At 39.5% G+C, this 22,530-nt stretch overlaps 2 protein-coding genes across 3 annotated transcripts in view; one reads left to right on the forward strand and one right to left on the reverse strand.

Moving 5' to 3' along the window:
• Window positions 1–12,042, forward strand: part of ANLN (anillin, actin binding protein) — a 28,950-nt gene extending 16,908 nt beyond the window's left edge. Inside the window, exons 20-25 of one of the 2 annotated variants that reach the window (XM_057367733.1) lie at window positions 479–591; window positions 2,219–2,272; window positions 5,056–5,142; window positions 6,654–6,761; window positions 8,120–8,292; window positions 8,644–12,042. In XM_057367733.1, coding sequence (XP_057223716.1) covers window positions 479–591; window positions 2,219–2,272; window positions 5,056–5,142; window positions 6,654–6,761; window positions 8,120–8,292; window positions 8,644–8,767 — 659 coding nt within the window. In that variant the 3' untranslated portion in view covers window positions 8,768–12,042. The remainder of the gene's footprint in view (window positions 1–478; window positions 592–2,218; window positions 2,273–5,055; window positions 5,143–6,653; window positions 6,762–8,119; window positions 8,293–8,643) is intronic. The other variant, XM_057367734.1, reaches the window with a different exon arrangement.
• Window positions 12,043–12,569: 527 nt separating this feature from the next.
• The window catches only part of AOAH (acyloxyacyl hydrolase), a 76,375-nt gene continuing 66,414 nt past the window's right edge, over window positions 12,570–22,530 (reverse strand). The window contains exons 21-22 of the mRNA XM_057367735.1: window positions 19,826–19,902; window positions 12,570–13,630 (exon numbers count right to left, since the gene is read on the reverse strand). Coding sequence (XP_057223718.1) covers window positions 13,502–13,630; window positions 19,826–19,902 — 206 coding nt within the window. The 3' untranslated portion in view covers window positions 12,570–13,501. The remainder of the gene's footprint in view (window positions 13,631–19,825; window positions 19,903–22,530) is intronic.

Genomic DNA, 22,530 nt, shown 5'->3' on the forward strand with positions numbered 1-22,530 from the left:
TAAGGAGCTCATGAGCTARTTCTGGAATGTCTGCCATGCTGCTGCAACTAGTAAGGTTCCTGAACCTGAGCTACACTGTGTGTTTCTATTCATGTAAGTGCAAAGAAAAGGCATACAAATTCTGGAAGATTGCGGTGTCACTTGAGAAGAGGTTAAGAGAAAACGTTCCTACTGCAGGGCCTGTGTGCTTTGTAGTGTGCCCTAGCATTCTCTCCATCCCCCTGAGACTCAAAATGCTTTGTTTTCTCTCTTGTGGATGTTTTCAAAGCTAGTTTCTGAAAGAAAAATCTGCTGAGGAGGAATGGTGTGTATCAAGATTTTCTCTGAATGTGCTTCTGGGCTGCACTGCAAAGAGTGCTTCCCCTGGAGTACTGAGTAGGGCACACATATAGTAGAACAAATAAAGTACTTTACTTTAACGCTTGCAGCATCCTGATTGTGTGTTTTGTTATGACTTCACTTTAACTTTTCTCCACAGCCATGGCCAGTCCAGGTGGCCCAAATGCCATACGCAGTACTAATTTCATCCTKGTTGGAACCCACAAGTTATCGCTGTCTTCTGTAGGAAATACCAAATTTGCACTAGACAAGGTAAGGGAAATTATTGGTTACTAATCTACAGGTCGTTGCATACTACTAGAAAAATGACTTGAGTCTGGGTTTGCTTTTCAGGTAAAAGTACCATCCTAGAAATGAAATGTATATGTTTATAGATATGGTATTTATATAGACATTAAAAATCTGTGCATGATAGTTACTTATATGTAATTTCATATGAATTAAATGTAATTTTGAGATACAASAGAGATTTATATTACTATGCCAGATGCTCTTTCATTTTTGTAGYTCAATATAAGGTATGGTTATGCAAAGATAATAAAGAAATTTGATTACTGATTTGCTTTCACTGGCAAAAAMATTGATGTATGCAGTTGGCATCTCTGTGCGTGGTTTTCATATTGTTGCTCCTTGTCCTGCAGTTATCACTAAAAAAAGCATTAAGTGTGTTTTAATGATAATGAAGTATTTTAAGTGTTCTGCACTTGATTGACCTAAAATTTGCCTTTTGAAAATATTTAGGAGTATGAGTTTTTCCTTTCATATCCCAATTAAATTTGTAGAAGCAAATTATCTTACTTTTTTTGAGAGCTATTATTGAATTTTATACCATTAGTTCCTTATCTAAACAGAATGTTTATTGGCTTTTGCTACGAGAAGTTTAAAAAATACATTTTTATATTCATTGCAATCTCTAACCTTTAATATCTAATTCCTAAAGACTATTTTAATAGGTGTTTATGCCAGCAGCTATCCTAAGCTAATTTAAATTAATTCAAATGTTACTACAGTTTATGGTAATACTAAATCACAGCTTTAGCTATCCAAACAGCAGCATAAGTATTATTATTTTTTTTTTTGGCTAATCAAGTCTTATTGTACTAATAGTATTATTGCAATTAYAGCTTCTGATGAGAGTTGAGAAAACAAGAGCAAGTTGTGATTGTGTAGAAGTCTTAAAACATCCCAAGAAGATTTACTTCTTGTAGATAGAAGTAGATTCCCTTACTGAAACAGCTGGCAGAACTTAACAGTTAAATTGCACTGTTTTTACTGACTGTGAATTTCAGAAGTAGCAGCTTTGGTTCTTCTACAAAAATGTTCTTCTTAACCAGAACTATAGGKAGAAGTCTTTGTGTACAGCTTTCTTATTGGTAACCCCTTGCTCTTGGAGTTCATGGAACCAGATTTTTCATTAAATTTAGCAGTTTGGATTTGAACTTTATTTGTTTACACTGTAGGATAGGACACTGGACTGGACTAGTGAATTGTAGCAAAAGTACAAGAYTCAAAAAGAATTCCAGGGAAACCATCACTTGGTTGATTTTTTGCAGGTGCAATCTTACAGTTATCTGGCAAAAAGCAGAAATCTTATTCATGACTTGGGGTTTTTCTTGTTRAATTATTGCCTCACTAAAGTTTCAGTTTTGACTTCACCTGTGGCTGTACCAAACAGCTGACTTTTAACTTGCTTCATGCWTTTCTAATATGGAACAAACTGCTGCCGCAGTGGACTGAGTTTCATTCCTCTTTAAAATATGTGCTGTTAAAATCCAGGATAGAAAGGACCAAAATATATCCATGTAGAACTGTGCCCTTTTTTTTCTTCTAGACCTTAACTTTACACTAATTGCATTGAGCATGTTTCTTTTTTCCCTAGATAAATTTTGAAGGGGAGGAAAAAGAACTGTTGGGCTATATGTTCCAGGACAAGGTTGCTATGATCCTTTAGTTTAWAACTTCAATTAGGAAACTGCTTTCTAGTGCATGTTTCTCAATGTCTGTCTGGCTTTTTTTGCAGGTGTTTCTTTTCCTTTTTCTAAGAAAATGCCCTACAAAGATTTACTAACTAAACACAAGAATGTTAGAAGCTTTTAAGATGTGCAGAATTTCTATCCCTTGTATTTCACAATAATAAACATGCTGCTAGAACTCCTTTTAGGTTGCCTAGGGTTTTTCCTTAACTAGCATGTCTCTTGTCTTCCTAGATGATTAGAGGAGGTGTTTCTTGCTTCAGAACAAATCAATATGTCTCTTAAAGATTTCTAGTCAGGCAATTTGAGTCAGCTTTTTGATGAACTGCATAGAACATAGAATTAGCTGCTGTGGTCATAGGGAACCAGAGAAAAATCATCTGGCAGCTTAAATGTTGGTTTAACTCAACTTGTTGCTGCTGAAGAAAATGAAAATCTCTCAGGACCYAAGTAATTTTGATTCTTATTCTATTGACACCTTGTTCTGACAAGACATATTAAGACATTTCTTTTTTATGCAAAAGTTTTGAAAATACTAAACATATCAAAATGTGAAGTCCTTATTTGTACACAAATGTGCACTTAAGATGTTTGGCTTGGTGCATATGTTTTTGGCTCTAGAAATCATGTGAATTGAAAACCTTAACAGAAATAATTTGTCTTCAACCTCTGAAAATAATTCTTCTGCAAGATTCAAGTAAACTAATAACTAGATAAGTGTTTTAGATTAATTTTCATGTTTTCCCTCAAAGTTAAGGAAGTGATAATTTTAGTACCTATCATCTCCTATTTTTAATCAAAAATCTCCTAAGAAACCAGTTTTTCAAATTCTTCAGTTATCTTGAGTGCCATTACAGATAATCTTCTATGACAGTAAGCCGACTTTCTATGGCAGGATGCACCAGAATTCAAGCTAGCCTTGTCATGGGCTTTAGTTTTCTCTTTCTCTAGCTGGATATTTGACAAATTGCTTCCTTCCCATCACATTCAACCCTTTAAAAGAGATATAATATTAACTAGAATGCAATGTTTTGTAATTGTGTATACAGGAAGGTGTTTCAAGACCTRCTTTAGTAATTAGTATGGTATTGTGGGCTAAACGTGTTCTGTTTGTTATACAACCTTTTTACTTGGYTGTCACACAGTTCTTCACTGGTAAATTTCATAATCCATAAACTGGGTTCTTCTGACTTAAACYTGAAAGGAATGTAAAACCCATAAACTGGAAGARGGGAATGGTCAAATGTCCTTGAGGYGCTCATTCAGAAATGGATTTTACTATGCTTTGCTAGAATGATATGCCATTGTTCCCTGATGTAGCATATAGGGTTGTAATTGTATTTGCTGATAAAAAGAGTTCCAGGACAGATGCTACTTATGTGGAAGTGTTTTACTACTTTTTGCTTCTCAAGTGGTCATTCAGACTCCTACCTGATGCTTAGAATTTTTCTGTGCTGTGCTATTCCTGTTGAGTAYGGGAGCAAGCCATGAGTGCTGTGTTAGTTGGGTAGATCAAATATGTAAAAATGATTTGGTCACCTGTTTGTGAGGAAGCTGCAATATGTCTGCAATCCAAAAGGTGATCGATTTCTAACCACACCATCTATTTTGGTGTTCTGTGGGATTCATTGAGCCCCACAGATGAGCACTTTTAACTACTGAGGGTTACTCTTGTTCATCTTAACTACTAACAAAATTTAGTTYCATTTGATTGGCATTGATTCCATGGTTCTAAAAGCTATTTTGCTACTCTGTACACAAGCCTGTGCCTATTCCCTAGCAAACAGTTCTTTATTTCTATTTGAGTAGCAGCACTGAAAAACGAGAAAACTTGCTGGTTTTTCTAGTAATACAAAAGACCAAGATTTCTGATTTTAAAAATTCTTTTCAAAATTCTTAAGAGTGTTGCTTACTCAAATTTGCAAAGAAGTATGGTGTGTAGAATGCCCTGTAGGTCATCATTTGCTTGTTGAATTAACAGCTTGCCTCAGTTACTTTGTCAGGGGGAAAAAAGAGAAGGGATATGATTTCATGGGAGTAGTCAAGGTAATGAGGCATTATGTGGGGAGGGATGTGGCAGAAGCTCAAAGGCACACTTTGTTGCATGCTCTTCCTCAAAACCCTAGACTACCAAATAACTTTTTAACTGACCTCTGGTACAGTAGTTAAGCTACTATTTTTTTTTTTTTTGTTCCAGTGGCAGAAGATAGGACTTGAAACCTTTTCCATTAGAAATTGCTTAACACGTCTTTAACACCTTAAATGTCAGTTGAGAACRATTGTTTTTCTTACTTTTCCCCTTTTTAGGTTTTCTTTTATACAAAGGTTTATCTGAGTAGGCACTACTRCATCAGTATCTGCCAAAAATGCTTATGGTATCCAAGTACCATTCCTGTTTAAGCTCACTTTGATATTTTCCTTGATGTCAARCTGAGGCAGAAGCTTGAAGGGTGTGGACTGGTGCCTTCTGTTGTTTCTAACCATGCTTGGAGTGCGTGTCTTTAGAGTGCATGTTTATGCATATGTCCTGATYAAACTAATAAATAATTCTTAGAAAGCTTCTCAAAGAACTTGAAACAAAAAGTGATTATTACTGTCTTGCTTGAGTCTGACTGACTGCTTCTTTCTGGCTGAAGATCCTAAGAGCAAGACAGTGCTAACCTCTTGGGGCCGGTGGCTTGCTTGAACTTGTAAGCTTAGTTGAGAGGTGGCAAAAATTAAATGATTGTTTTGCTTTTTTCAGGTTCCCTTTTTGTCTCCTTTGGAAGGTCATATATATCTGAGGTTGAAATGCCAAGTGGACTCTCTGGTGGAGGAGAAAGGGTTCTTGGTAAGGTATTCACTTCAAACTCCTGCCTTGGAAATTACAGATCCTATTAAGTGTAGTAACTTCTTAACATTACAGCTGTGTCTGAAGCTTAAAACTGGCTTGATTTTTTATTTTTTTTTTCCATTTCTGAACCAGACCACAAATGTTTCTTAGTTTATCTTCTAAACAGCCTAAGTTAAGGCTACCTTTCAAGAATTTGTGTATCTCTCTTCCAAACACCTGTTCATTTGTTATTTTGAACTTCAGTTAACCTTCTCTTGCTATAACCTGTGATGTCAGGTAAGATTTTAATTGCTACGGCAGAGAATTTTACAGGACTCTTTTCTTGTGTGTCTAGTAAAAACAARAGATCAGTTTTTTTCTACTATGTTCACAGCCTTTGGAAATGACAAAGAAGCAACAGTATAGGGGTTTTTTTTTTGAGAAACGTCTTGGGAAGTTCCCTATAAAACTGGACCTAGAAGCACGGCCGATACTTGTGCCTAAGAGCTGGAACTGTTGAAGTGTCCACAAGATGGCAGTAAATGTGCTATRTAAATGAAACATTAACATTTGCTGCTATTTTGGTGTTTCCAGAAAACACCATTTCTTTAGACTCTTTTCAGACATTGTTTTCTGTATCATTTCCCTTCACTTAATTGAAGTATGAACAGATTTCATTAGATGCAAACATTTCACATGCTTATGGTATTTGCTGTCCCATGTTTCTAGGTACCAATCAGAGAAAGTCTATATTTGTTTTTCTACTATACAATATGTAAAACTGGAAGAATGGGGTAATGCATATTGAATTTGTTCAGAGTAAGGGTTTGGAAACTCCTTGTACCATTAAAAATTATGCATTGTGAAGAGTGGGAAACACAATATGCACATTAATTGGAAAAAAGTTCTACAAGTTCAAGGGGTATCAGGAATAGAAATCAGATAGTAAACTCTCCATTCCAGTGCTAAGGAAATGGGGCTTGAAATTGATGAAATCCAGCATCCAATAAAAGAACTGCCAACACAAACATTTAAAAATCAATTTCTAATTTCTTTTGAACTGACTAGACTCCCTTGAGTGTGGCCTCTTGAATAACTGCATGTTTTTTAATCCTGAATTGTAAGTGAAAAATTACTCAAATATCTTATAATAATAAATTGTTATTTGAACGTGTTTTGTGAACTGTTCATACTTTATATACTATGTCACCCTTCTTTATCTTAAAATACTTGGAATCCATGCCACCATCAACATGGTGGTAATTTGAAAAGCTGGTAATTTGAAACAGCAAAGATAGGTTTAACAAAAGACTGCAAACTTGAGAATGATAGTGTGAGCTTATTTTCTATGCCATCTGGAAAATAAATATACTGTACTAATAGAAGCCTCTCCCAGTATAATTTTTTTTTCTTTCTCTTTCATTTGCTCCTATGAAGGGCTACAGAGCCATTCTGGTAGAAAAAATCGTTAAGTACAGACCTAGCTCAAGGCACAATGTTACCCCATTTAATTTTTTTCTTTTTTTAAGACTATGTTTGAAGATGTCAGTGGATTTGGAGCATGGCATAGGCGCTGGTGTGTGCTGTCTGGAAATTGTATCTCCTATTGGACATACCCAGATGATGAAAAACGAAAGGTAATGCTGTTTTATAAAGTTTAAGTCTATAAAGTTCTGCAGTACCCTGCACAAATAGATGTTCTTTTTTAAAGACAGTGATGTTTAGGCTTAAAACTGGTAAAGCATGGGATTCAAGCTYAGAAAGCTTCCTTGGGGAATGGAAGGGATTTTTCTTTGTAAATGTGACCTAAATAAAGGCAAACTTAGGAAGTGACTGCCCTGTCAGGTGGGAAAAGTGATGGAAGATCCATATTTAATTTCCCTTTTAGTCTTAAGGCTTTCCATTGTGCTCCTCAAATAACTAATTATTGAATTGAAATTGATTGCATTTGTATGGCTTACYAAGCAGTCTGTATCTGATTGCCTTAAGTTTTAGACAAAATGATGACTAACAATATGGTAAAGAATTAGAGTGGCCATATTTTATGTTGCAGAAGCATGTGTGTAATTATGGACTGTCTTATTTGAAGTCATTGTCTTCCTGAAGCTTCACATTATTGCTGGAACTGGTGTTTCTTAAATGCTTCTCATGGAAACCTAGGTTATTGTTGGGCTAATGAAGCAAATCAGAGGTTCATCTGTCACTGAAGTGAACCTCCTTGTCTCCTTAGTGTGTTCTTGCAGTGTGTACTAACATGTTTCCAGTTTTTTTTAAGGACTGCTTTTAAGAAGGTTTTTCTGACTCACTGAAGTTATTTACCATTAAACACTTTCTTGTTTATTGGCAGAACATTTTCTTTCCCAAACTCTGTGGCAAACTCTGGTCCTTTTGCATCTTCTATGCTTTTCCAGATGCCTGAGTTTAGTTTCTTCTCTGCTAACAGAGGAAGACCATATGCTGATAGTTGGCATTGCCAAAATATATCAATGTACTTTCTCTGCCTGCCAGGAAAGAGGGAAAAATCTCTGCCTACTGTAAGAGAAGATAGTAAAAAAAAAAAAAAATAAGCAAAAGAAAGGTTCCTATTYGGCTTTTGCCTGTAAGAAAAAAGCTTTGGTTTTTTTATCTAGGTTCTGTTCTTGAAAATCTTCAAGAGTTGTTTCATTATTGTACTGAGAGGGTCAGCTGTATTTTGGTTATACTGTGAGCTACAAAAATATTAAACTTAGTGATTGCATGCCCTTGCCCTTACCTCATATATTGCATCACGCAGAGATAGATGTAGCTCATAAATGTCAGTACTAGGCCATGATCACTTTAAATTGTGGAATGTTTTTTAAATAAATTTCTTACAGCTGCACATAAATCATTCTTTTTTATGGAGTAACTGTGGGAAGGTGTGTTCACTTAATATCATCTAAGTTCTCAAAGCATATGTTGTTCAGAATTACTCTTGATTGCAGTATTCTTGACTGATGAACTATTTCACTTCCAGCATCCTTTGGGCCGGATAAACTTGGCTAACTGCACTAATCATCAGATAGAACCTGCCAACAGGGAGTTCTGTGCCCGTCCCAACACTTTTGAACTAATAACTGTCCGACCTCAGAGAGAAGATGACCGAGAAACTCTTGTGAGCCAATGCAGAGACACACTCTGTGTTACAAAGTGAGTGCATAAAATCATGGAGGATATGGGATGTGTGTGGGAAGGTATTTTACCTTTTAGTTTTAGTAACATTACAACTTTTTCATACCAGTGCAAAGGTTCTTTAAATGCTAAGACTGGGGTGGCACTTGAACTGTTTTGTTCACTTTTAGTCCTGTTTTTCTTGCTGTCCCATTTCAGTGCTCTGCGGACAAATGACTGCTTTTCTAGAAATGGAAATGCCAAGTGGCTTGGTAGCAGGATTGTGGAATGTTTGACTTAATTTTAACCCTTTTATTTGGGCTTCTATGGTTGATCAGCTTGACGTTTTCTGGAGGTGGAGAATAATCCATGTGGTTCTTTGCTTTCTAGGAACTGGCTGTCTGCCGATACTAAAGAAGAACGTAACCTTTGGATGCAAAAGCTCAACCAAGTCCTTGTTGACCTTCGCATGTGGCAGCCTGATGCCTGCTACAAACCTATTGGAAAGCTTTAAACACTGGAAGGGAACTACACAAGGAAAGAATTAAAAAAAAAATGCGGGAACTCCCCTAGGTCACTTATGCTTTAAGTTTGAGAGAGTATTTAACATTATACAGGATTATGTTATGCAGTATTTTTATTTCACTTAAAAAWTTTTAAAACCTTTTTACTTCCTAGTTTTGAGTCTGGTAAGAAGCAATTAGCTGTTTCTAAATGTGCTAAATATTTATGTAACTCCTTTTTTGGAAGTCTTCTAGCTAGATACATTYTCTCCTTTAAACAATTAAATTATTGCAGGAAATCACACTTCAGGGCAGGAAGAGAGGCACTAGCTAGTGAARGACAAACTTTCTAGATAACTCAGCTCCCTGAAAGAAACAATAGCTCAAAATATTCTAACAAGGATGCTGCTGAAGCACAAGATTTAATGTTGTTGCATTTGTTGAGCTTCTTCTGTAATGATCAGGCACAGAATTAACTAGACAATTTTATTTGCAACATGTAGTATAGTTATTTCTGCTTGTACAGCATCCTTGTGGTCAGAACAAAAGACATGCACAACATATCCCTACTACTTTTGGAATTTCTCACACATACTAGTGTGGATAAGTGCATGGCATGTACACTATGTGATTTGCAGGTGTGGAATTACTTATGCAGTATATTGCACTTTGATAGAAATGGAAGGTCTTGAATATTTTTGGTAGGACTGCTAAATAAAAAAATAAAAAAAATTAGGTTTAGGGTTGTGTATGTCAGTATTTCCTGGGACTTGTGGTTTTTACAAGCTAGAATTCTCTATTTGAGAACCAGGAATAGGTTAATAGGTTGTAAAAGTGCCTTTTTTTGTTTTGTTTTGGTTAATAATAAGACTTTACAAAGCTGCTATATACCAACTAATACTCATCTGGCTGAAAGTACAGGGCTGCCTCGCCTTGGTAAATATGTCCACAAATGCGTATAAAAAGAGTACTTCAGGCCCATCATGAAAATGGCAACATTTCTCAGTCAAAACTTGCAGTTTTCACAGGCTTTTACTGAGCGTATTCAAATACCAGCTCATTACTTCACTAGGAATGCAGTAGTGGAATACTTGATTGCTATTGCTGTTATATATTCACACTCAAAACACTAAATTGTTAGCTTATACTGTTTTCATCCTGCCCCTTTGTACTTGCTTTTAAATCTCGTTTTCTTTTTTGATGTCTTTAAATATTTCCAAACTATGTGCTGAGATTTATTTTATTCATTTAAAATAAAAAATAAAACCCTTCCTGCTTTTTTCATAATGTCATCTATGCATTTGAGATCCTAGTTTGTAGGCTGAAGAAAAGCTGGACTCCACAAGTATTTAAGGAAGGATTCTATTCTGTGCACGTATCCCAAAATTCCACTTGATTTGAGAAGATAATGTGAAGCCTTGGATATAGCTAGCACCAAGTTTTGTAGTGGGAGGCCAGATTGTCCATCTGCAGTAGCTCATCAAATATGAAGAGGAGAGATGGTTCTTTTTTTTTGTGACAGAGACATGGCAGCAAAATAACACATGGTCAGTGCAAGAGCAAATTTCATCAGCAGATAAGTGGTAGGCTGTCTTAAAAACTTCCAACTGRATGTTAAAAGTTATTAAATTTTGAATTGAGTAATGAGTGCATAGAAAGATGTTAAGAACAGAACACGATTATATTCRAGGGAACATTTTTATTTAGCTAATAGCGCTATTATTATTATGTGTTCATTGCCCAAGAAGAAGTTCTCCTTCTAAAGGAAAGGTATAAAGTATAAGAGATGGTGTTAAGTTAGGAAGGCTGACCTGTGTGGTGAGCTCTGGGCACAGGCTATAAAGGGTGAGGACATGGGCTCCTGCAACCAGCAGAATCATGGGATGCAAGCTTAGCAGGAAGCCTGCACTTACAGCTTTTGTGGCTGGCAATGCTGGATGCTGCCTCCTCCCCTCCCATATTCCTCAGTTTTAAGGGTTTGCACTCAAGGGGTTTGCAACAATGGTGAAGTAATTTTTCCATATTTGGAGCACATCCTTYGTGAAGAGGTCAGACTGCGTGAATACAGATAGCTTCAGATAGCTTTAGATGTTCTATACTTCAACAAGATTTCCTACTGTCTGATTTCAAGCAAAGCTTTAAGTTTTATAAAAACCGTTTGCACAGTAACATCAAGAGAACCTTCCCTTGTGTACTGTGCTGGATCCAGTCGGTGACATAATCCCTCCTCTATTCACATGCTCTGGCTCTCCCCAAAAAAGACCTTGACAAACCATCCCTTCTCGAAATACATACTGCTATAAAGTTTGAATTGCATGGAAGTATAATTAGTTTTCCAAGAGAAACTTTTTTTTCCTATTTTTCTTTTCACCATACATTTGTCACCTTCAACCAATCTAAGCACCAGGAGACAGTTAACCTAATGGAATAGACTAGGATTCAGAGTTTGTCACTGCTTTAGCATAAGTAAGCCTTTTCAGCAGCGTTTTTTAAATATAGGACATGTATTTTTAGAGTGGTATGGGTAAGTGATTGATGGTTGGGGGTGCAGATCTTCAGCTGTTTTTTGCATTTAAAATAATAGAGAGACATGGTGGTTGTAAAAGCTGATGGCTTAATAGTCCCAAAATTCATCTTTGCAGATAGTTACTGCTTCAGTTAGAAATCAGGTTTCTGCATGCAGCCTGGTTTGGAGCTGCAGTGCTCAGCTTGGGGCATAAGGGCATGTGCTTTGGGTAGTGTGGCTTCAGTCAGTGGCAAGCCCCATTCCTTGGTGTCCCTCAGAGACCCCATATCCAGCCCAGAGCAATTGGACTGGGCAAACCTGAGGGCTTGGCTTTGGGATTCAGCTATGGAGATTTCAGGTTGTCTTTGAAAAAGATGTTCTAATTTTATAAGAAACCTTTTTTTTTTGTCATTGTTCAGAAATTCAAGAAGTTCTCTAGTAAGAAAGTCTAAGAGGAAAAATGCTTTGCTCTGGGCAATGAAGCCTATTTTAGCTGAGGAAATTTCAGTTTTACTACTTTGTAAAACTCCTAATTGGTGTTATTAAATCCCAACCTCAAATGAACCACAATAATTTGCAATGAAATTGCCTTGAAAATTAGGCTTCTAAACATGACTCCCTTCCCCCTTTTAATTGCTACACTTCTGTATGCTGATGTGGAGGAAATAATCTGATATTCTGTAATTATCATCTGTGCTGTACTTGGTCTTTAGTAAAAACATGTGAATGCACTTGATTTTGTCCTTGTGTTATATTTAATGAAAGATAAGAGTCCAGAATAGGTAATAAAAAATAGGTGTTTTACCTGTCCAGGGTACATGAAATGTTGTTTGAACAACATTTCTACAGGAAACAGATTTCTTTTCCTTCCAATGCTAAATAGTCTTCCCCAGGCATGCCACTCTGGAGTTGAAACTATTTCTTGGGAGACTGGGTATTTTGGTAGCATCTAAATGCCTTGAATGAATTGGGGCCTTATTAACAAGTATCATTCAATTAAGGGAAGTATTCCCTTTTGGTTTCCTAAAGTAGGTGACTTGAGTATTTACTTMAGTGTTAGCAGTCATCCCAAAGGAATTTCTATCTTAATATCTTAATAGAAGACACAGCATTTACTGAACTCTGAAAAAAAGGAATATGATCCAGGAAAGCAATAATATATGCTTCAATCAAAATAATATTAACCAGGTCCTCCCCTACCTGTTCAAAATGCTTAGTGGGTGTGTGTCCTACAGCCAGGCCCTCTCCTGGAGTTTGGACCACAGACCAAGAGCTGCCTTAAGGGTGACACAGAGCAATAGGCAGAGCAGCTCTGCCTGACCTTTGGGCTGTTGGGGTGGGTTTTAATCATGCCATGTTAATGCTTGCTATTTACTGGATCTTTGCTTCTGGTAATTAATGCCATTTTATGCTCTCTGATATCTCCATCATCAGTAAGACTGCAAGTAGGATAGAGCTGTCTCTAATTTTTAAATATTTATTTTGCTAAGAGCATTGGATAAGCTTGTGAAAAAACACAATTATATTCCAAGTCTGCCTATGAAGTAAGGGCTGCCCAGTGTTTTCAGTGAKTCCCTCGGCCATGCCTGTAAACGACAGGACTGAGTGCATTATATTTCTTAGGATGCAAAAAAGCAAAGATACATTTCACGTTGAAAAAGCACCCTRCTTTAAATACATGAAGTGTTGTCAAGTTAATATCTTATTAATGGAGGAAGAGAACCTGTGCTCAGTTTGCTGCCAGGCAAATCAAAATTGTAGTGCCTTGTTATTCCTGGCACACTTTAATAAGCAAATAGCAGCTGAATAATGTATTGACAGTCAAGGCAATTACATACACACAATTTACAGCAACATAATGAGTTTGGGGTCTCCCCCTCTCCTTTTGGGACCAGATTAGCTCTTGAAACAGTACAAATAGCCTAGAAATGTTCTGCAGAAAAAAATTAGGTAGGGGTAGGAGTTTGCTATATATGGAAAAAAGAAATACGGATTTTCAAACTGGTACAATAAATGGTCTAGCTGGCAGCTATCCTTTGATTTTTATTTTTGTAGCTCCACAGAAAAAGCATAGCCTACTTGTGCAGGTGAGATACAACCTGAAAAGAATGCTCTTGTGTTATGTCCACTGCTACTGGCTCTGGTAACTTCCCTTCCCCCTTTTTTGTGTGTGTCTTTAATCATCTTGACTCGTGGAAGCACCGCCATAGATCACGTGAGGGCTCCAGCAGTTTGGGAGTCAGTGTCCACCTTGATCTTTGAATATGGCTTCAATCTGGTCGTTGAATGGATTCTCCTTGCCAAGCACTTGAGGCCATTCKTGTAGCGCCTTCTGCCAGGTAATGCCTGTTCCAAGGGCTGCAGCAATCTGCAAACCACAAATGCTGTCAATTTCTTGTGCYTCTATAACGCAGTCATTTCATGCCAGAGTTTAGAAGGCTTCACCATAAGGAGACTGCCCAGTGGAACCACGTGATGGACTGTAACTTCTAACCAAAGGAAATACCCCATTCCAGCTGCTTGACCAATGCAAAATCTCTGTATGGTGAAAATAGGGCGAGGGCCATATATCTGCACCTCCCTGACCCACCATTTGTCTAATGATAGTCTCTCACCAACCACTTCCAGATGCCCATGATGTCTAGTACATAAACTGCTATTCAAAAGCCCTGAATTCCAGTTTTCTTTTTTTTTTTTTTCTCCCATTAAACATTTTGTAAGTACGTCAAAAGCACCACTTGGGTATAATGCATAAAACTCTTGCAAACCCAGAGGAATTCATACTCCCAAATGCCTTTGGTACTTCTAATAAATGTTCTCTGTGCTCTCCTGRGAGGAAACCACAGGTGTTGAGGAAAAAGAGGCCCAATTATTTCTGGTTTCATAACTAACTGTGTCTGATGCTCTAAGTTTGCAACTGCCACTGGATTGTCTTCAGAGTTTTTTTCCCATGAACCCTGCAGAAATGGTAGAATAGCTTTTCTCCTCAACATCAGTATCACTCTAGCTCTCCCAGAGGTTTTTGCCCTAGAAGTTATGTACCAAAGTGAAATTCTACCTGCTGTACTGCGAGGGTGAAAAATATCACTGGTAGCAGAAAGGGACAGWGAGAAAAGCCTGAGTCTCCTTTATTCAAATTTTTACACCCTGCTAAGGCATTTTTGTTACACTCCTGACCTGAAATTATATTTGGCCTATATGGGAACTTTATTTTCAACCCAAGCCTTTCAACACACTAATATTGATTGYAATTATGAAGTTTAAATAAGGCTAACAAAGCCCTTTTTTCTTTTAAGGGTCAAGGTGGTTTTATGAAATCAAACTATTTGCTTACTGTTGTTTCAGAGTTGCCATTGAGGAGACATTGGAGCCTTTGGGGAATTTTTATGTGCTACTTTTTTAATCCTGTGCTTTAAAAGAAGCAGTATTGATGGGCTAGGAGACAAAATCCTTCTTTTATTTAGGAGCTCATGTACAAAGAGAAACATATGTGGGGTGGAAGCTCTTAGACTCTGGTCAATCAAGATCTTGTTAAGCTAATGGAAGAATTGGGGCAGGGGAGAGGGAGAGTGGAGATTCGTGTAATACAGGGATTTCTCCTGGCTGCAGTTTCCATTGTGACCAAAAGTTATTCTGAGACGCCCAGAATATCAGGCATGGTTATATGGCAGCCAGGGAGCTGACACCCATCCCTGTCAGAGCGGTCCATTCTGGCATGGTAGTCTCCAAACCTSTTCACAAACCTCCCTAAGCCTTCCATGTGCTTTTTAGCAGGATGGGTGGGCTTGGGTAATAGGTTGGCTGGGTGATTGGTTTAAAAAACCCTACAGTCTTTGCATGGTATACTCATTGCAAAGGYATCACTGGAGGTTTGCTCTACAGTGCTCAAAATAATGCTAACTGTAATTTAAGCTATATGTGCTCAGACTGCCCTAAATTATTACCTGAATCAGGTTCTTCATGCACATAATTTCTAAATGTCCTGATTATTTCAATAATTTATTCTGGATGARTAGCACCAAGAAGGGGTTGTGATTCTGGAAATTACTTTCTGGCAGGTATTTTTTTTTTTTTAATTCCAAAGTTCTTGTKCTTTGAAACGTGCTATCATTTTTATGAGCTTTGCAATTATTTTTTTTGTTGTTGCGAAGATGACAACCCCTAAGCAAGTTTTTAAATATTACCCATTSCTCACAGAGCTCTGGGTGACTGCAGCTGGGAGGTGACTGTGTTATTTCAGCAGCTTCTGGCTATCTGTTTTCCCCTTCTGCATCAAAGAGGTGATGGGTGTGATTCTCAGCAAAGTGTAAATACCCAGCTCATCTGATATGCGTCACTTCAGCTTTTCCTCTCTATTTCTGGCTGGAATGTGCTTTGCTATGACTTAAGGAAGAAAAAGGGAGAAGCTAATCACACTCATGCTGTGCTTTCCTGCCTGTACCTRAACATTAAGAATCTTCCAAGCGTCTCAGGTTCCAGTTTGTGATTCTCATGGCTTTCACATTCTCCCTGGCAGCTTCATAAAAGCAAGAAATGAAGCCATTTGTGCAGGATCCTGTTGAAATGCATAGCCCTGTCATCCAAACAAAGTAATCGACTGTTCTAGAGGGAAGTGGTGTCCTTGAAGCCATCTGGCATTCACAAGGATTTGCAGTGAAATTTTGTAGCAAGAAGGAGACGCTGAAGAAAATCCCTGGGCTCCCCTCTATAGTCGCTGAGAAGAGAAAAGCCAGATTTTTTTCCAAGGACAGCCAAGCTGGACTTTGGGGAATGGTGTCTCAAAAACAGCTCTAGGGGGAATTTGGGAGGAGTGAGTGAATCTCTTTGCTTTTTAGTGTCAAAAGTAAATAGTATGAGTTTCCTCCACCTCTGTTCTGAGCTGCATGTTTTGGAAAAAACTTCAGGAGGCAGATTTTAGCTTTCAAACTTACTGGAATGCATTTATGCCAGTTATGAGTGTTTTGTTTGCTCCCTCCTGTTTTGCAGCTTACGAAAAAACCATGCAAGAAACCCCTTTACCCGCAAGAAATTTACAGGAAAGGAATAGGGTTCTGGGCACAATGAAACAAATACAAGTACTTGGTGTTTATCCTGTCTTTCAACGTTTTTAAACATAAAATATTGCCTGAAGTGGGGACTATGGGGGGTAGCTTTTCCTGCCTGGTACAAATCTAGCCTTTCTCCAATGCATGGCAAACTGCACTAGCTCTGATGGGACAGGGCAAGTGTGGCCTTTTTCTTATTTTCCTTCTTTCCAGGTATGTAAGCTTAGTTAGAAAAACTCAGTTCCCTCCCAAATCCTTCCAAAATGCCTGGACCTCTGGACTCCTGGATATACACACTGACACCTGCTTGTGTCATGCTTATACCAGCAGACAACTTCTTTTTTTAATTAAAGAGACAATGGATAAACAGCAGGTGAAATTCAGGGGCTGACAACAGACGCCGGTTTATCCTGCCCATTGCAGTACCATAGTGATTAGGGATCTCCAAGTGATCAYACTGCCAGCTCACCCTTGGTTCCTTCATCCCAAACTCCAAAGTTTCTCTGCGTTGAAGGCAAGAGCTGAGGTGTTTATGCTTTCCTTGGAGTGCTGATCAATTCAAAAAATTGGGAATATTTGTCATGTGCTTTGAAATCTACAATGGGAAAATTCAGCAGAAATGCCCAGGCTAGGTATCTTATCTCCTGTGTTTATTTGTCAAGTTGAATATGAGGTGTGGRGAGCAGCTGCAGGGATGGAAGTAAGAGCATTGTTCACTTGACAAGCTGCATGGCATCAATCCTCTCCCGCTAAGCAGCTCTATATGCTACAAAAACCACGCCTGGCCAGAGGCATTCATGTTGGGAGAAAGTAAAGCTTTAAATAAAACTTGTATGAGGAGTGAGCAAATTGTTCATCTTCCTTAAGCATACAGCCGTCTCTGCTTGCACTTCCCCTTCTATTTATTAAGAGTGGCACTCTTTTGGGGCAGAGTGCTACATCTCAGTCCAAATAGTGGTATGTTGATAACAGGCTTCTCTCCACCAACAGGAAAAGAAAAATGGATTTCAAATGGTGGATGTTTGGATAAGGCTAATTAATAAATCCTAGGACGACAATAACTCACTTGAAGTGAGGCATATCTACAGCTGGCACCTTGACTGTTAGGGAAAATGTACCTATAAAAGCATTAACGTCATCCTAACAGCAGGAGGGAAAGATCACAACCACTGCAGGATGCCAGGTCCAGAGGGAGTGAAATAAGGCAATGCTTGGCTGGATCCTGCAGCTCAGCACTCCGGGGGCTTCAAGTAGGTTTGCAGCTGCCCTTCAATGTCCTTCTGTAATTTTCTTTTGGCTTAGGAAGGATCCCATTAAGACAAATATTTGCTGCCTTCAACTCCCTGCTACCTTGCAGCAGCTGGTAGGATAAGGATTCAAGCAGGAGGCTGGTTGAAAAGCTGTGACATGGAAAGCCTGGCTCCCACAGTAGCCTGCCTGGTGCTGGGGGTTATAAGAAAACTCAGGCCAGCCTCAGGGAGAGACAGTCAAATAACGCAAAGACCTTTTCCACTGCACTCCAGACTTCGTATTGCACAGTTTTCCCAGATGGCAGGATTGGCAATAGGGTTTGTTTCAACACTGTTTTCACTCTCATTTAATTTGCWGAGATTTCTCCAATTGCTTCCTTGCAAAAGGCCTGCAGCACAAAATCAAGGCACACTTTCTCCACATCTCCAGGCTGTGAGTTCATACTTTCATGCAGCTGTCTCCTGGTATTTGTGTGGTAGACAGGCAGGAATTTCTGCTATGTAGGAGTCCCTCTTTGAATAGGAGGCTCTTTTCATTTGGCAAGCTAAGCAAGGCATTGTATTGCCCCGAGTGATCAACATGGGTGTAAAAGACAGCATCTTATCTTTCATCTAAAGCATCTCTTTTGCTTTTGGACTTCCCCCTAGTTGAACTGACAGCACAGCCAATGGAGAAGCTGCTGGAACATTGGAATGCAGCAGAACTTGCAATTCGCTCCCATTGAGGTGCCCCTCCACTGACTGCTCCTTCCCAGTGTGGAAAGCAGCCCYGCACTGGGTCAGATGGAGATGGGGGTGTGAGAGCCAACACCTGCAGGGTGGTAGCTCTCAACAAAAACTGGTTCTTAAAATGCCCCTCTGGTTTTGAGCAGGGGGAGCTACCAAGCAGCACTGCCCAGCTTGCAGAGGAGACTGATTGCTGCTTCTGCATGCATGTCTGAAATCTGCAGGTAGTGCATAGAAAAATGGCTTTGTTTGCAGCTGACAACAGAACATGCTCTCTCCATGTGTTCCACAGGGCTGAGAAAAAAACATAATTTGAAGTGGSTATGGTGGGAACCAGGCAACCTCACACTAGATTATCAAACCCAAGCAAGGACTTAGAGTGGAGCAGCTGTTTCTCCTTCCCTTTTGTTTATTTCTGTAATAAACAGACTGTAAATCTTCTCTTGCCACCTGTCCCAGGAGCAAGCAAGTGAAAATGTACAATGTGTAGCTGCTGAACTTAAACAGTGTAAGTGTATAACTTCGAAAAGGAATCTTTGTTCTGGACTGTGACAGGGCAGCATGCAGCCTCAGAGGCTGCAGGGCAGGGGCAGGGCTGGAGGGGGTCTGTCTGCTTTCTGCAGTGCTGCCTTACTGTCATGACCCCGAAAAACTCCTACAGGTGTTTTGGCAGGCAGCTGGCCAGCCTATGTGGCAAGGATCAGTTTTTGTGCATTGAGACCTGTTTGGCCACAATACTGGTCAGTGAGGGAAGGGGCAGAAGAACTTGCAGGAGTCAGAGCAGAGTGCAGACACCAGAAATGGAGATTTTGACTCTGGAGCTACAGCTGTCATTCAGATGGGCCAAAGAAGGCACTCTGGCCTCTATCAGCAATRGTGTGGCCAGCAGGACCAGGGCAGTGATCGCCCCCTGTACTCGGCACTGGTGAGACTGCACCTTAATTCCTGTGTTCAGTTTTGGGACCCTCTCTACAAGAAAGACATTGAGGGGCTGGAGCATGTCCAGAGAAGGGCAGCAGAGCTGGGGAAGGGTCTGGAGCACAAGACTTACTGAGGAGCAGCTTAGGGAATGGAATTTTTTTAACCTGGAGAAAAAGAAGCTGAGGGGAGATCTTAGTGCTCTCTACAACCTAAAAAGAGGTTGTGATGAGGTGGGGACTGGTTTCTTCTCCCATGRAACAATTAATAGGACACGAAGAAATAACCTCACACTGCACTGGAGAGGGATTAGATTGGMTATTAGGAGAAATTAGTTCAGGGAAAGGGTTGCCAAACACTGGAACAGGCTGCCAAGGGAGATGGGTGTATCACCATCCCTGGAGRTATTTAAAAGACCTGTAGATGTGATGCTTAGGGTTTAGGGTGGACTTGTTAGTTTTAGGTTAATGGTTGGCCTTCAGGGTCTCTAAGGTCTTTCCAACCTAAACGATTCTATGACTCTCTTTCAAAGACAAATTCTCAAACCTACATCCCTGTGGCATGCCAGCTGGGTGCCTGGGGCATCCCWCGTGCTCCCACCCATCTCCTGGGGCCGGGTTTTACCTGGCTGGGGTGGAAGCCATCGACTGGTTCGATCAGCTGCCAGGGCTCGCCTCCCATCTTGTGCCACTCCTCGGCCGCTGCAAAGAGCACAAGTAGAGGCGTTACCACAGTGAGCACGGGGACGCCTGCCCCCCCAGAGATGTACCCTCCTCCTCAAAGCACCTCTGGTATTTCCAAGCACATGACAGCTCTGCATGAAGATTATGATAATTCACATAAAGTTGTCAGAGCCAATAGTGTGTGCAATCCCCTCTCCTTGGGGCAGTATTTAAGCCTTTATTGTTTTTTTTTTTTCCTCTGCGATATTTATGCAAGGAAGCGCTTTGAACATAAATGGTCGTAAAACAATTGCTTTCCCTCCCAACTAAGATGGATGCTGCAGCAAGTAAAGCTGTAAATTATTTAAGACTGATTTAATACTTTTGCATTTCCCATGTTAGTTGCATCTTCAACAGTGCRAAAGAAAAAAATAGAGATAAAGAAAACAGCGCTTTTTAGAGAAAGATATGGTAACAGAATATTCACACGGGCTGAAGTCTGCACGAACAGACTGTCATTTTCGGTTACTTCTCTTCCGAGCGATCTTTTTCAACTCCAACAAAATAACCTTTTGAATTACATAAGTGTGACATTCAATGCAAATGATGCTGTGCTGTAAGCCCTGGAGCCATTAGAGAAGTAAAAAGCTCTCTTCAAAAGGGCTGCGGAGTGATCAAACATGGGACTACTGGATATGGCATTAACAGACTGTAAATTCAATAATTCCTTTTATAATKACAGATTAAGAATTCTTAATAGCGTTATGCAAGCATCCTCTCAGGAGGAAAATRTTCTCCATTCACGGGCCACAGTTTGATCTGGGCTCACTGCTGTTTGCTGGACCCTGACTATTGTGTCAAAAAGTGATGTCTGAGTCCCCATGCTAACTCTGATTCACAGAAAGGTGATATTCCTGCTTTCTCTACGGAAACCCACTTGCGATGCTTCAGCCAGCACCCAGAGTAAACTGTTTCAGGACACAGGACTTGTAAGTTTGTTTCAGGTTTACAATATGTTGGGCAAAACACATATTTATCTTAGATTACACCACACAGTGCACATATAGATACACAGTGAACTTACTTATATATGAACTCCATATCTATGACATTCCACGTGGAATACAAAGCTCTGTACTGTGTTTTACTTTGTAGACACTACTGCTCCAGTGGCAGAAATAGCAGAGTATGAGAAATAAAATTTTTATCAAGACATAAATTTACAAAACTCGCAAATCAATTTACACTATTATATCTGATCCTCAAAAATCCTAGAGCAGTTGAGCAAAATACCCACCGAGCGTGTCCAGAGTTTGTGTTAAAAGTGCCGATTGCCTTGGCTGGACAAGACTGGAGCTTGCTCCCATCCACACCAAGGAAAAGTCATAACAAACAACCCCTATTCCCCTTTTTACTGTGCTTCTTCATAGAGGAACCACTAATTTCTTCAGTCAAGGTCAACATGTGAGCTTGAGTGTCCCTCTAAATCTAGAAGAAATGCTAATACACTCAAATTTTACTTGGAGAAAGCTGGGAGCTGCTATGTACACGTACACACCCAGGCCAGGCTGAAATCAATGTACTCATCACAGTGTATAATCACTGCTAAATATTTGATATCTGGAGAGTTTCGGGGAGGATTTGCTGCTTGCTTCAGAAACAGACCAGAAAAGTAGGTCAGCAGCCTTAGCTGGCTTTTGAGCACACTCGTGATCTGACAGCTTCCCTGATGGCGAGCTCGAATCCTTGGCTCCAGGGCTGCAGGAAATTTTGCAAAATGTCTTTCAAAGCTGATGTTTGTATGTGCATGTGTGATTTTGTTTACTTCATTTATTTTACGCGAGGTAATCAYGAACAGCAAATTATATTAAGATGTTTCCTTTTGTGAAAGCAAATAAATTAACTAAAGCTAGTAATTTAACTTATTAAMGTAATTTGCCTACCCAGCAGGTAGTTAATTCCAAATCCTAATGACTTGTTAAATATTGAGAAGCTGATGGAAAAGCTGCCAGGAGACTTGGACACCCTGAAACTTTGTGCTACAAGAAAGAACTTGACAGGGGTGGGGCCCACCTCTGACAGAAACTGTTGGACAGGAAGACTGCCTCTCCCATCCTCACTTCTTTACCTCCTCCTCTTCCATAAGGTATTCATGAGACCCAGAACCAGATTCCTGAATTGGGTCACGTAGGTTTGTGGATTTTGATAGGATTTGGCTGCAAAATGAGGGAGGGTTTTTTTTTAATTAATCTTGGGTGCTGTGGCAACTTCATGCTTTCAAGGCCAGCCAGACACTGATGGGGAGAGGTGTTAGAGAAGTATTTAAGCTATTGACAGGGTGCTTTTGCCCCTTTGTGGCTTTGGATTTACACGTCTGCATGCTGGGATTTAAGATAAAGTCCCCAGACAAAATTTTTCAATAAGGACCAACATGGAACTATCTCTCTGTGTGAATATAAAAACAAGGAAATGCAGATCAGGCTTTTTTTTCCCAATTATTATATACTATTTTCTGAACATAACCATTCAGGCTRTTGGGGAGAGGCCCCAGGTGGCCAGGGCTGGAGCTCCTGCCCCACGGATGGAGGCTGAAGGACAGGAATGGTCCATTCTGGGGAAGAGACTGTGGAAAGACAATGAGGATGAGCCCAGTCTCTTCACAGCAGT

The sequence above is a fragment of the Malurus melanocephalus genome, unplaced genomic scaffold, assembly GCF_030028575.1.
Source record: "Malurus melanocephalus ecotype Western Australia unplaced genomic scaffold, MMel_1.1 scaffold_83, whole genome shotgun sequence".
Taxonomy (NCBI): Eukaryota; Metazoa; Chordata; class Aves; order Passeriformes; family Maluridae; genus Malurus; species Malurus melanocephalus.